Here is a 14091-nt window from a genome sequence, read left to right on the forward strand (position 1 = left end):
CCTGTTTGTGCCCTGCAAAGAGCACAATAGCTGTGTTCCCACAGCTTGGCAGAGCTCCTTCGGTACTGTGTCAAATGTACGCAGTACTGGAGGGGTGCCGTGATGCTGTGAAGTGTGGCATGCGGCATCATGCCATCCTGGAACAGAGGCAGGGTGTGTGTCATGTAGACACTATGCCCCAACTCTGCCTCCAAGCCGGCCCATACTGTTGGTCTGCACAGCCCCCCAGTGGATTTCCTGGCTGAGTGGGGAGTTGAACCCTGGTCTATAGAGTCATAGTCGAATGCTCAAACCACAACATCACATTGGCTGTAGTCTACTAAGTACCATATGATAGCTGTGCCAGCAGTCTGTGGCTGGCACTGCACTCACAATCTAAGGGCTTATATTTGTAGTGTTGCTGCTGGTAGTTTGGCACAGTCAGATTCTTCCACTGACATCAGTAGACACCCAGCATACCTCTTCTAGCCTAAATGGGTAATTTGGCAGTCTGGAAAATGATGTTATTGCAGCAGAAAGTTAATATCCAACAAAGGACTTGTGTTGCTGATTCAAGCAATTACTTCAGAAGGGATCAAGAATAAGAAACCAAGGAACACATTTATAATCATACTGCATCCTTCTCAAAACTGGGACAGGAATATAAACTATTATTAGCCCTTCATGGTCCTAAATCTATAGATAGGACACATTTTACCAAAACTTTTTTTTTAATTATATGTACTGAGCAAGATAATACACATTGTGGGGTAGGCTGGATCACGTTAAAGTCAGCTCCATGTTAATATGTTGTCTACATGTCATAACTATTTAACGCCATCATTTACATTGTCCCAATCCTACACCAAAGTATATATTAACTTATCAGTTGAGGAAAACCCTTCATGTATCTGTCTTTAACATGTTACAGATCAAATTCTGCCTTTGAAAGACCTCACCAGAGTAATTTGGGTCAAAACAGTAAATGGCATCCTGTAGATTAGACCCCAAAGGTATAGATGGCATCATCATGGCATTTTGCTGTTTGGTCTGAAGGGCAAAAGGTCTTTTCCCACTCTTCACCACCATTCAATGTTTAAAAGCCTAATGAAGGAGCAGTTGAATTCAGTTCAGCAGTGGTAATGGACAAGTTCTTTCCATTCCCCCTGACAGCAGTGAGCTAATCTATAATAGGCAGGACAGATCTCATGGCTTTAAGAACCTCTCTGTCCCCTCTTTACTTCCTGAGACAGCTGATGCTTCACTCTGCCTGAAAATTGGCCTGTGTACTGTCCAGAAGGGTTGTAAAAACATTTCTCTTCAGGTGATACTACCAGGTGGGATTAAGTAGATCTGGAGGGGATAATGTGAACTAGAACCAGCATTTTGTTTCCATGATGGGTCTTTATTTTTAAGTATTGTTTCATGCCTTTGGGAAGGGACAGGGAAAACCAAAGTAATGAAATAAATAAAATCACTTTTAAAAACATCTTCTATCATGTACCCATTGGAGGCTTTTGCAGCAGTAGGAAAGACAGGTGGTGTTAGAAGCTCCTTAGCCTCTCCGGTAAAAGTCCTTCTCAGCTATAATGTGTACAGTTGGCCCTTGTTATACACAGATTTTTTATACACGGATTCAAGCATACACAGTTTGAAAAAGTTCAAAAAAAGTATAAATTTCAAATATCAAACCTTGATTTTCCATTTTTTATAAGGGACACCATTTTTCTATGTCACATTTAATGGGCCTTGAGCATACACAGATTTTGTTATACACGGGGGATCTTGGAACCAAACCCCAGTGTATAACAAGGGTCCACTGTATATACAAACAGGATGCAAACAATAGAAGTAGAAGCTATATAAAAATCCCCTTGACTCAAAAGGCGAATGCAGATTAGACTATTTGGGACTGCTTAAATAAATTCTGTTCCCTTCCAGGAAGGGCCTTCTTCCCAAGAAACTCATTTTTGCTATTTGGTAATTTTGCATACAGATATACCACCAGACACCTACTGAGTCCGTATGGTAAGAGAGTTCACTTTCTCTGCAGAGCGCTCATTACACATCTGCTTCAAAAGAAGCAGAAGCTAACTGCTTCTTCTGTTAGAAAACAGTCCTCCATGCTCATTAGGGCATTAATTCTTGGTAGCATTTCTTTCCTTTTAGACCTCCTTACAATCTGCACCTTGTTTGAAAGGAAACAAACAAGGCAGGATTCTTGCATAAGAAAAAACAAGGTAGTGATTGTGTTTGCTGATGTTGGCCTGTAGAACTTTGTGAACCTTACACACACATGCACTCTGACTCATTCACATCAGGAAACACTGTTTTTGGAAGGGGCCTGTTTTTAGTGGGAAGACAAGAAAATATGGAAGGAAGGGGTGCATAATCAGTTTTCTTATCTATGCCCAAAGAAACACATATTTAATACCCTAAGTGGGGGGAAACCATCATCAAGGTACTGGTAAGGATTTGTATCCAGAAAGAGCAGGTAGGAAAGCATTAATCAACCTTCTTCCCTTATTCAAAATCTCTTCATCAAGAAGCTTTTCCTAAAATAAGAAAAAAAAGCTGAAAGGGTTTGGTTACTCACACTTTTATGTGTAACAGGTAGTTTGCCCCCTAATAACTGCTTAGTTGTTACTGCTATTGAGCTGGTCTACGATGGGCCTGGGTTTACTATAATAGTCCTAAAGGAATTCACCATCCTGATTTGCCTGACAGACCAGCTGAAACAATTACCATAGGTGAAAATACTGGGATGGTACTAGAAACATGTTATCTGAATGTTAATCATGTTAGTAGCCATTATTTTTGAAAAATCAGAAATTAAATAATGTAAATGATTTCTTTCATTTCTTTTTTTAAAAAATCCTCCTTCTACTATTCAAGACAGTTTACAAAAACATCTTGGTGCAACAACATAATTCTAAAAAAGAAGAAGAAGCAAGCAATCTTTAAAAAGTATAAAAGCCTGCAGAGAAAATAATGATGCATTTAAAAAGCCAACAGTGCTGAATGTTTGTTCTTCAACATGCAAGTCCTTGCATGAAAAGGAAGCATATATTAATTTTAATTGTATTTTATGGTAAACATCTAGCAGAAAGGAAAAAGCACCTCAGAGAAGAATGTTCAGCAATGGGATCAATATCTTGGTCTTTTTTTGCACATCTTCAGAAAGAAGCTGGACAGCTACTTTCTGGGTAAGATTTAGCTGAAGGTCCTGTACTAAGCAGTGGGTTGGACTCAGCCCATGAGGCCCCTTCCAGTTCTAGGCATCTAATGCTCTCATCATTCCCAGCCATGGGAGCAGTGACTTACCCAAAGGAGGGGGTCTGCGGGGTCCGGGCCCCTCCTCCTGAAACTGCGCTGGAATACAATGAATGGCACCCGTGCACGTGGTATGTACACACCAATGTGCCCAAGCCCCCCCCTTCCCAAAATCCTGGCTACGTCCCTGGTGGGAGACCTTTCAGCAACAGCTTTAGTATCTCAGAAGATTCTTGATTGTTTTAATAGGGGAAAGCAAGGAAGGATGTGGAGATAATTATACAGACATCCATCCATTTTCAACTATTCTATTACTTATTCCCAAGTTGTCCACCAGCTTTCAGTTCAGGGCAGGAGGGAATTATTCTTATTTTGCTCTTTGGCTACTGTAAGTGCATAAATTCTTTCCTGCAGGCTACTCCTTTGTTGTTGTGTGCCTTCAAGTCATTTTTGACTTATGGAGACCCTAAAGTGAACATACCATGGCGTTTTCTAGGGCTGAGAGAGAGTGACTTGCCCAACATCACCTAGTATGTTTCCATGGCTGAATGGGGATGCTAACACTGACCTCCAGAGTCCTAATCCTACACTCAAACCTCTCTACCATGCTGACTCTCTGGCTGGTCCTACCTTTAGGCAAAACAGTGAAGGCAGCTTTCCAGTTACCTCGCAGTGATAACTTCTCCAGCTCTTTCCTTCTATTGGAAGACAGAGCTGTTAATGCTATATGACCTTCATGGGCCCTCTACAATGGTTTGCTGACTTAGGATGCCATCTCAATGCATGTGTGGAAGTAAAGTTCAACTGCCTGTTGTTGGCTTCTGTACATGGATTGAGGAGGAAGCCCCAATTTGTCCTTCACCACGGGGAACAAAATGTCCTGGGCCAGCCCGTATGCAGCTCTGTTCAGTGTCATAGTGCTTGCTGGAGCAGCCCAGCCTAAGCACCTAAAACATGCATGGTTTTGCTAAGCGTGGGAGTGGGGCTTCTGAGGTGCCACGTATTCCCCACCTATGCCACCCTGTCCTTTTCCTGCTTATTTCTAGAATGTAGACGCACTCTTCATCTCTGTACTTAATCTGTAAGAGAAAGCAACCAGGTTACTGTCAGACCATCACCACAGCCCACAACAAACTAAACCAAGCTGCCTTTTCTATACACCCAGAGCCACTGTTACTTGTCCTTGTTTGTTGTTTTAATTTTTTTGTTTTTCTTTTAAACAAATTGTGTTTTTCTGCTGCAATATGAGCCTTCTGCCTAGATTGTTGCTGTGTGGAAAGAAAACTATGGGTCCGTACAGGCAGGCCAAAATAAAGCTACTTCAGGTCACTTTGGAGGTATGTTGTTTAAATGATGCATGCATCCTAAGGGTTCCAAAGCTGTGCCAAAGTCCCGCTCCAGTCTTTAGAACTAGAGCATGACTTTGGCGTGGATTCCAGACTCTTAGGATGCATGCATCATTTAAACAACATACCTCCAAAGTGACCCAACGCAGCTTTATTTTAGCCTGTGTGTATAGGCCCTAAATTACAAGTACCTACCAGCCTAATCACATGGGGTGGTAGGACATGCAGTAGGCCCACCATAAAGGATCTCAGATGTGGGGCAGGTTCATATGATAGAAAATGCTCTTTCAAATATAAAATATCAAGTATCCTGGCCCCAAGATATTTAGCAAGCAGATTGATGTTGATGTACATGCTCCAGTTGGGTTTAGTCACATTGTTCCATATACTTGAGAATTGTCCACTCCTAGCTTAAACAAAACATGGTCTTTCTGGATGAACTGTTGAAGCTCTTCCATATTCAGAATATACAAGTTTGTTTAAAAGGGCCAATCAGAAGAAGACAACAGAAAGCTACTTACATCCTGACAAGAATTTGGTTCATACATTAATCCCCTCTATGAGGAGGCTTGAAGTATGTCATTCTTATACTGTAGTGCCCCAGTAAGCCCTATCCTCTAGAACTGAGTCAATGTTACATATGAAAGACAAGTGAGTGAAGGGAATAATGGCAGTGAGGATAAAATAAGAGTCAAGTAAGTCTGTGAAGCCTCTTTATGCGGTGTTTGTTGAGCATAAAAATTCTGCAGTGTACTATGGCTTGAGAGCTTGGGATTTGGATGAGCTTCATGTGCTCATGACTGTGTCAAGAAAGAATCCCCCCAATCTTTGCTGGCTCAAAATTAAATCCAAGCTGGAGAAAAATTCCCAATTTCCTCAGTCAACCCACATCCTGTCCCTCCCCAATGCTCTTGACTCTTCGGTGATAGTTATTGTGCGGTCTGATGCAAACAGCAGTGGTGGCAATATAGGTGTATTAAAAGAAGAGGAAAGTAGGAAGTATAGGTTTCTGCCTCCCTTCTCTCTACAGAACATTGCAAGGGCATTCGAAGAAAAGGCCCCAGTGACCTGTGGGATCACAGTGGCAGTAATCCCACCACTTTTCCTGCTCCAATCTCATTGCCTAGTAGGGAAATGGGGTGATGGATCAATGTAGTTTGGGGAGTGGAGATGCCAGTTCCAAAAGCTAGATTGGCTTGAAAAAAATAAGCCAGGCTATTTCTGTCTTTTCTGGAAGCATTTGTTTTATTTCCTAGACAATTTAGTTCAGGCTGGGAGAAGCCTACCTACCTCTAAGGATGAGTCAATAAGCTTTGTAATCTTGTCTCTACGTACAAGTATATGTAATTGCAGAGATTCTGGGCTACTAGCAAATCTGCAATATATCTGTCTTTTGTGTCTCCCTGCGTATGTGTACACGCATGTACATGCAGTTATACACCAACATAGTTTTATGCCTTTCAGATATAAAAATATAGAAAACTAAAAATATGTCATTTTTAACAGAGAAGAATTCTGTGATAAAACCTGTGACAAAATCTAATTGAAAATTATGGAAGCTAAATGAGTCTTGTGAATCAAAGTCCAACATTTGTATGACCATATACTATTCAGTGGCAGCCCCACAAATTTGGAATGGTCTCCCCGAGGTGCTCCATCTTGTGACCTCCCTGGTAACATTTAAAAAGAGGCTCAAAACCTTCCTCTTCTGCCTTCCCCCCTGTAAAATGAAGCTGTGTATGCCTGTTTCCATCGATTCTCTGCCTTACTGTGTTAAGTGATTGTGTTCAGATTTTGTATAATTTATATTAGTGGATTTTATCTATTTTTATGAGATGTTTTTAATGGTTTTTATATGGTCTGTAAACCGCTTTGATCTATGGAAAAGCGGTATACAAATAAAATTTATTATTATTATTATTATTATTATTATTATTATATAGGTGGAATATATAGTATTCACCAAAGCCTGGAAAAGTTCCCGTTTTGCTGTACTGGCTGGAGAATTCTGTGAGTTGTAGTCTGTCTGAAGAATGCTGGGAACTGTAGTCTAAATGATAAAATTCCCAAACACTGGTTTGGATGTGTTCTAGAAGAAAACCCAGTCCAAAAGTGTCTATTAATTTTGGTTAGACAGTATCTGTCCTATGGGTTAGCCTTGTTACTTCATTTTTCTAGAATCTGTCCTGCTACTTATCCACACATGTTACTTATAATGGACCCTCAATATCTGCTGGCGTTTGGTTCCAGGATCCACAAAATCTGTGGATGCTCAAGTCCCATTATATGCAATGACATAGTTAAATGTTGTTGTTGTTGTTGAGGTTGTTGTGTGCCTTCAAGTCATTTTCAGCTTTTGGCAACCCTAAGGTGAAACTATCAATAGGTTTGTTTGTTTGTTTTGGACAAATTTGTTCATAGGTTTGCAATAACCAGCACTGATAAGCAGTAAGCTCATTCCAGCTTTGTTTGAGCTGTTTACTTTTTCTAATAGCTATATAGCTGGGCATAGACATTTTTACCAGATTTGAGAATGAATGTGCTGAGCACAGAATGTTTGTCCAAAAATTAGTCATTTTTGAGGAAATATCACACTCCTCAATGTAAGAATTTATCAGACCTAGAGAGGTTATTTTTGTTACTGAAATGCTTAGCATCACCATCCTATTGGTATAAAGACACAGAGGCCATAACATATCTGTCAAGATATTTTAATCACCATTTAGCATTTACTTTCTTCCTTCTCTCTTACTTGAACCATGATGGCATTTTTTCAGCCACTGTGGCTGACTGGGAGCAAAGAAGTGCAACCAACACTTACAGGTTTAAGCCACATATCTTTCATAAAGTTGCAGAATTACCTGTATCAGAGTTTAACTCCTGCTGACATTTTCTGTGCACAAGTCTGCTAACTGGTTGCAAGAGAAAAAAGAAGCATAAACAAGCAGAGATATTGATTCTAGCATGAGTGAAAGAAGAATATTACTGTTGATAACTGTACAGGCCCAGAAGATACATGAGTAAATAAGATCTCTTCAATTTACAAATCTGTCAGAGATTGGTTGCTGCAAGATTTTGAGATAAGAATTCTTTCAAAATTCTACATATTTTTAGAGGAGTGATATCTTTTAGGACAGGGTTGGGAAACATGGCTCTCTAGATATTGCCAGACTGTAATTCCAATCAGAGATAACTAGCATAGCCATTCGTGAAGAATGCTGGAAGTAGCAATCCACTGCCTCTTTCTTTCTTTCTTTCTTTCCTTCCCTCCCTCCCTCCCTCTTTCTCTCTCTGTTTTGTGATGTGTAAATGGCACATGCACACTCCCACATCCATGACTAAAGCTGTATTTGCACTGCAGAAAAAATGCAGTTTGACATTGCTTTCACTGCCATGGCTCAATGCAATGGAATTTTGGAATTTGTAGTTTGTGAAATATTTAGCCTTCTTTGTCAGAGAGTTCTGGGGCCCCACTAAATTACAAATCCCAGAATTCCATAGGATGGAGCTATGGCAGTTAAAGCAGCATCAAACTGCATTGTTTCTGCAGTATAGATGTAGCCTAACACTCTTCACCACTGTCTCCAGTTCCATGGTGGCAGAATTCTTCTTCATAGAAGGCAGCTGTCATTATTTATCTCCATGGGAACATAATGTATTGACAGGTAATATCTTTCCCCTGGGACCTAAAATGGCAACTTTGGTTTTGCCTCTATCCACTTGGATATTGCTGAAGAAGTTACTAGTTTCTGACATTTGCAAATTGGTTGGAAAATCTAAGAGGACATTTTGGGACAGTTTTAAACGTTAACAATTTTAAGCTGTGTGCATCATTCATGAAAACAGAAAGGTCACTCTACAGACTCCACCAAACCTGCCCAGTAAGCCTGTTCTTCATCCATGGCTGCTTATTTGTTACATCTCCCTGCTTATTTCACAGCTGGTCTCTTCTGTGGGTTATTCTGTTTTCTACCAACTAAAGACAAGTTCAGTAACTGCATAATCCTTCCCCAAGGGTCCATACAGTATATATATATATATGTGTGTATATATATATATATATGTAAAGTTCTTTCCAATTTATGACACATCAAGGCAAATTTATCACTAGGTTTTCTTGGCAAGATTATTTTGGGGGTGTGTGTTTGTTCGCTTGTCTTTCTCTGAGGCTGAGAGAGTGTGACTTGGCCAAGGCCGCTCAGTGGGTTCCCATGGCCAAGCAGGGATTCAGACTGTGGCCTCCAGAATCATAGTCCAGCGTTTAAACCACTACACTATACTGGCTCTTACAATAGCCCAACTACAGATACTTTTATCTAGTCATACTTAAATTAGTAGTACTACCATGAGCATGTTTTTTTCTTTTGAGGATGTGCATATGAGATTGTTCTATTTATCATTTCCAAAAAGAACATTAAGGTTTTTCTTGTCCCAGCTGATATTATTGGAGAACTGGCAGCTGATTGCCCTGGATTGTTGCCTTTACCCACAGAGATGGAAAGACTCTTCAAGCATATTTTTTTTAAAATGGTCAAAAAATGGTGTTTTGAATGTCAAGATACAATGACAAGAACAATCACGGACTGATGATAATATTCACAGTTTGAGACTTATTCTGTGCAGAATTCAGACTTTTAGTTTTGTGCAGCAAACAGCTTTTTCAGTTTAGAAAACAGTATTTTTTTCACACAAAACAGCTCTTTTGCATAAAAAAATATTTTTGCATGGAATTATTTTCTATCTAGAAAACATAGTTTGCTTTTCAGAAAATGCTGTTGTTGTCTTCGATACATATTAACCATGTGTGAATTTTCTACAGAATAAGTTTCAAACTATGAACAGACTTCACAAACTGTGTTTTATGAAGTCTTTCTCACAGCAAAAAGAAAATTGCAAAAAAGAGTATTTCCCGTTCCTTTCTGCAAAAAGAACATTTTTGCAAAATTGTCATGCTATTTACTTATGAGCAGTGGCACATTCCTGATACAGATGGGAATTAGTTCTTATCTGTCTCACTGCTTATCCTCATGACAATCCTATAAAGTAGGTTGGGCTGAGTGGAGGGGCAGGGAGTGAAGGAGAGACTGGCCAAAGATTATCAAGTGAACATCATGGAGGACGTCAAGACCTGAACCTAGGGCCTTTTCAGTCCTGGTGCCATATGTCTGGCTCTTGGGGTTGGCTCTAAAGGAGGAATGGAGAACTTGTGGTCTATGGTCTTCATGGCCTGGATCCCCTCCCAGTCCCCCAAAGCCACCAATCACCAATATAACAAAATAATAATAGTGCAATGTTTGGGCAATATTGTCCCCAAACCATGGAAATTCCCAGACATGTGCAGTGCATAAAAACACCTAGGTCCAAAACACACTGCAGAAATAATTCAGTCTGAGACCACTTTAACTGCCCTGGCTCAATGCTAGGGAATTCTGGGAACTAGTTTTGTGAAACATTTAGCCTTCAGAGAACCCTGAGGCCACAATAAACTACAATTCCCAGGATTCCTTAGCACTAAGCCAGGGCAGTTAAAGCCATCTCAAACTGGATTATTTCTGCAGTGTCTTTTTGACATACATACTCACCCAGCCCAGAACCCAGTCATCCGCAGATATCCTCCCCCTCACATCATTACTTTCATATACCATTTTGGGAAGGGCATGGATGAAAATTGAGGTACTGTAGTACACTGTACAATGTAGCACAACCTACAAGGGATCGTGGAAATTGGCATTCACCTGCACAGTTGCTCATCCTTGCTCCAAAGCATGACTGGACTGTATCTCAAGTTGATGGGGCCTCAGTGGACTTCTCATCTCCAGGAAACCACAGCAGAGCAAACATCTCAAGGATTGTGTTGTGAAACAAGGCACTAAGAGATCTGTAGCCCAAGTATTGTACACAGCATAGCCCAATAGGAGTGCAATTCTGCTGCAGGAAATTGTGTATGCTCCCCACTTATAATGTTTCCCAACAGAATCACTGGGATTTTTGCTGCAATGGTGGCAGAAACATCAATATTGATGAGAATTAGGGGAGACACACAAAAGGATGGTGGGCAGGTGTAGCCCATGGATGGTGACAGGGTTGTAGATATTTGCAAATTTCATTTATGTTGCCAAGAATAACAAATTTACCATTTTTGCCTCCATGCTGCACAATTATAAAAGACTATTAGATGTTTAGGACTTATGGAGAAAACAGATGAGGGTAATATCATTTGTTTTGCAGAAATGCTATTTTCAGTGCAGAAGAATTGCTTTCTGCACAGAATTGGTCATGTTTTGTGCCAAAACCTTGCACGTGCTTTTCCCACAGAAGAAATAATTGTGAACATTCTTATCTATCCAGAATTCTCCTTGTCAGGGTTTCCAGATGTTGGGGAAATCTTTTCCCTCTATTATTTTAATGGTTTTGATCCCCCCCCCCCCATCCTTATTTCTGTGTTGGCCATCTCTGCTCTAAAAGATGTTTCAGCAAGCAAACTGACATGGAAAGAGCTGCCTCCCAAAGCTGTAGCTTAGCAGGAGGAGATGTCAGAAGGTTTAGATCTGTTTCATAAAAAGGAATAGTGGAACAGCAACTGAGAAAGTCAGAGAGAAAGGCCTGTGAGTCTGAATAATAGAACAGCCATTAGGGTGTACAGAAGATGTTTCATCCCTTGGCTAAGCTGAAATGTCACTGTACCCAAGTATTAATAATTTCCTGGGCCTTGTTCCTCCATGAAACCAAGCAGGATAACCTTTATAACTGTCTACGTGTTAATCAACATCCTGATCATTCCTGTCTGTGGCACGTTTGAAGTTTGTCATCATCATAGCTCTCCATTTCGTCTGGTGCGTGTGTCATGCACATTAGCATATCATGAGACATTTTAATACAGAACAGCTAATTGGCAGGGTGACTTATTTCCAATTTTTTTTACTGGATTTTAAACAGAGGTGATCATTTGTAAATAATAATCTTGATCATTACATTTGTTCTAATTAAACAATGAGGCATATCAGGAGTACAGTAATCATGAGATAATCACATCCCTGGCATAATTATCAGGTACAGGGCACAGCCAAGTATCTCTAATGCCTCGGAGTGTGATTATCTTGTGATAACTGCACTCTGTAGGTTGCCTAATTTTCATTACAAAATGGAATTATTTTTTATTAAAATGAACACAGGGTGGTAGTGGGGGCAGCTGTCCTTTTTGTTTGATGGAGGAAGCAAAGATGGATGGTGTACAATGCTTAGCAGGAATTTCAGGTGGGCCGATAAAGTGCAGATTAATCACTGCTGCAGGTGTTCTGTTCTCCTTCATGTGGCTTTGCCATGATATGAATAGCGACAGTCTTACACCTGGCTCTGTGAGAAGCTTTTTTTTTCCTTTTTTAAAAAAGGGTCAAGTCAGTTGCACTGAATAGCAATGCTGCCTACTAGAACAATGGTAGTAAAATATGTTTCAAGAAGTCTCAAGTTTTTATTAGCATAGACAAGGGTCAAATTGTTTGCAATTTATAATATCCTGCATAATTTGTTTGGAGCTCAAATGGGGCTGCTAAATTCATCCTAGAAATCTGCACACCCCAGACGTTTGTCTGTCTTTCCTCCATATAGTTCTATTCAGGGGCCCCATGTGGATGCTCAGTTCTCTGTCTGCCTGGAGTGAGCAGTGGGACCATTGCTCCACTTGCTTCTTCCCTTCCTTGGCATTTATGATTTAGCAGCTTGGGATCTGAACATCCAAACCAGACCAAAATCTAATGAATGTCCCAGGGGCAATATTATTGCCCACCCCTCCTTGTATGTTACTTGGTGCAGCAGGAGATGAGGTAGTAGCTGTCTCTTACTAAATTCTTTGGTTGACTACAACTTAGTGTGGCTCATTTTCCTTATAGGTCTGAGGGTTATCAACAACAGAGCTCAAAAGAACAGATACCAATTCCCTTTTGAAGTATGGTCACCTTGCTGATAGTAGACATTTTGTCTCTCAGTATCTGTTGTTTTATTTAGTCACCTTAAATCCTTTGCTAGGAGAAAGGCAAGTCATTGTAGGTCAGTCAGTAGGTAGGAACTAAATAAGTAAATATGCCTGCTATTCCTGTGTAGACCAATAAAAATCGGACAGAAGTATATATGTAAGATTTACAAGTCAGTTCTAGGAATCCCACTGTTATAATGTGGAATAGTTCTTCAATGCAAGGCTATGTAGTGCTATGCAAACAAGATTCACGTTTTAGCAATTGCCAATACTCTTTCTTCATGGTTCAGATTGGTCAACCAGCTATTATTGGGCCACCGTAATAAGTAGGGTTGACAGATCAGGAGCATCTAAGGCCCTGAGATTTCAAGGCCAAAACCTGAGATTTAGGGACAGTCTGTACTGATGATAGAGAGGAAGAGGAGAGCCAGATGTCCTTCAAGCTATAGCGGACTGCAGCAGGGCCAGTAACGCACAATAATATGTGTACGCATAGAAACATTCATTTCTGTTGTTTTTGCACAGAGGTTCTTCCCACTCATTCTGAGGAGTAGAGAAAGAAGGGCCAAGCCCTAAATTCTGTTAATTCCAGTTACAGGTCTTGTTCTGCTTTGAAAGTTTATATCAGTCCTGCCTCTTTAAATCTCTCAACAGCATCTACTTAAATTCCTGTTACTTTTGCCGTCAGTTTGCTGTATGCCTAAAAGCTTGAAATGTTTTATATCCCTTCTTTATGGACTTTTCAATACTTGTAGGTTTGGGTGAATGAGCCTGACCTAAGTTAGTTCCGATGGCATTGTTCTTTAGCAAGTTGTTCACAGTCAGGAATCTGGATGTAAAAGAGTAGGGGCTTCATCACTTGGCTGGATTTATTTACTAACCGCACTGTTGCTGTCTTTCTTTCCTGCTCATTAGTGTAACAGCGACTACGTGCCTGTGTGTGGCTCCAACGGCGATACTTATCAGAATGAATGCTACTTGAGACAGGCTGCCTGCAAACAACAAAGTGAAATACTTGTGGTATCAGAAGGATCATGTGCCACTGGTAGGTGTTATTCAGAATGGAGTGGGGAAACTGGAAGAAGTGGGACATTTTCTGCCCTTTGAAAAATTGTGAATAATGTCCAAAAATGCAAAGCAGAGGTGGCAGGAAATACATGTTTGGTTTTGATGATAACAACATTATTATTTCTTTGTTCCCTCTCCCCGAGACATTAAGGATTCAGGAAGTGCAGGCAGTGCAGGCCGCACTGGGTGACTCCTCAAAAGAGGGGTGACATCTGGTCAGGCCCTTCTTCCGCCATGGGATAAGAAGGGGCAAGTGCACCCCTTTAGGCTTTGCCACCACCATGGCTCCCTCCTGAGGAAGAAGCCAATCCAAGAGAATTTTAGAGACAGTTGGGCAGCATAAATTGTTCTGGGTTACATATGGTCACAGAGCTGTATTTTGCTTCCCCTGATCTAGAACATGTCCTAAAACCAAATCCAAGAGGCAGAGTGTGTGTGTGTGTGTGTGTGTGTGTG

General features: G+C 40.6%; 1 protein-coding gene across 4 annotated transcripts in view; it reads left to right on the forward strand.

The window, feature by feature from the left end:
- The window catches only part of TMEFF2 (transmembrane protein with EGF like and two follistatin like domains 2), a 313434-nt gene that overhangs the window by 9501 nt on the left and 289842 nt on the right, over nucleotides 1-14091 (forward strand). For all 4 annotated transcript variants that reach the window (XM_089519557.1, XM_089519554.1, XM_089519555.1 and 1 more), the window contains exon 3: nucleotides 13483-13612. In XM_089519557.1, the coding sequence (XP_089375683.1) occupies nucleotides 13483-13612 (130 nt within the window). The remainder of the gene's footprint in view (nucleotides 1-13482; nucleotides 13613-14091) is intronic.

The sequence above is a fragment of the Sceloporus occidentalis genome, unplaced genomic scaffold, assembly GCF_023333645.1.
Source record: "Sceloporus occidentalis isolate IW3139 unplaced genomic scaffold, rSceOcc1.0.p SCAF_4, whole genome shotgun sequence".
In the NCBI taxonomy this organism is placed as follows: domain Eukaryota; kingdom Metazoa; phylum Chordata; class Lepidosauria; order Squamata; family Phrynosomatidae; genus Sceloporus; species Sceloporus occidentalis.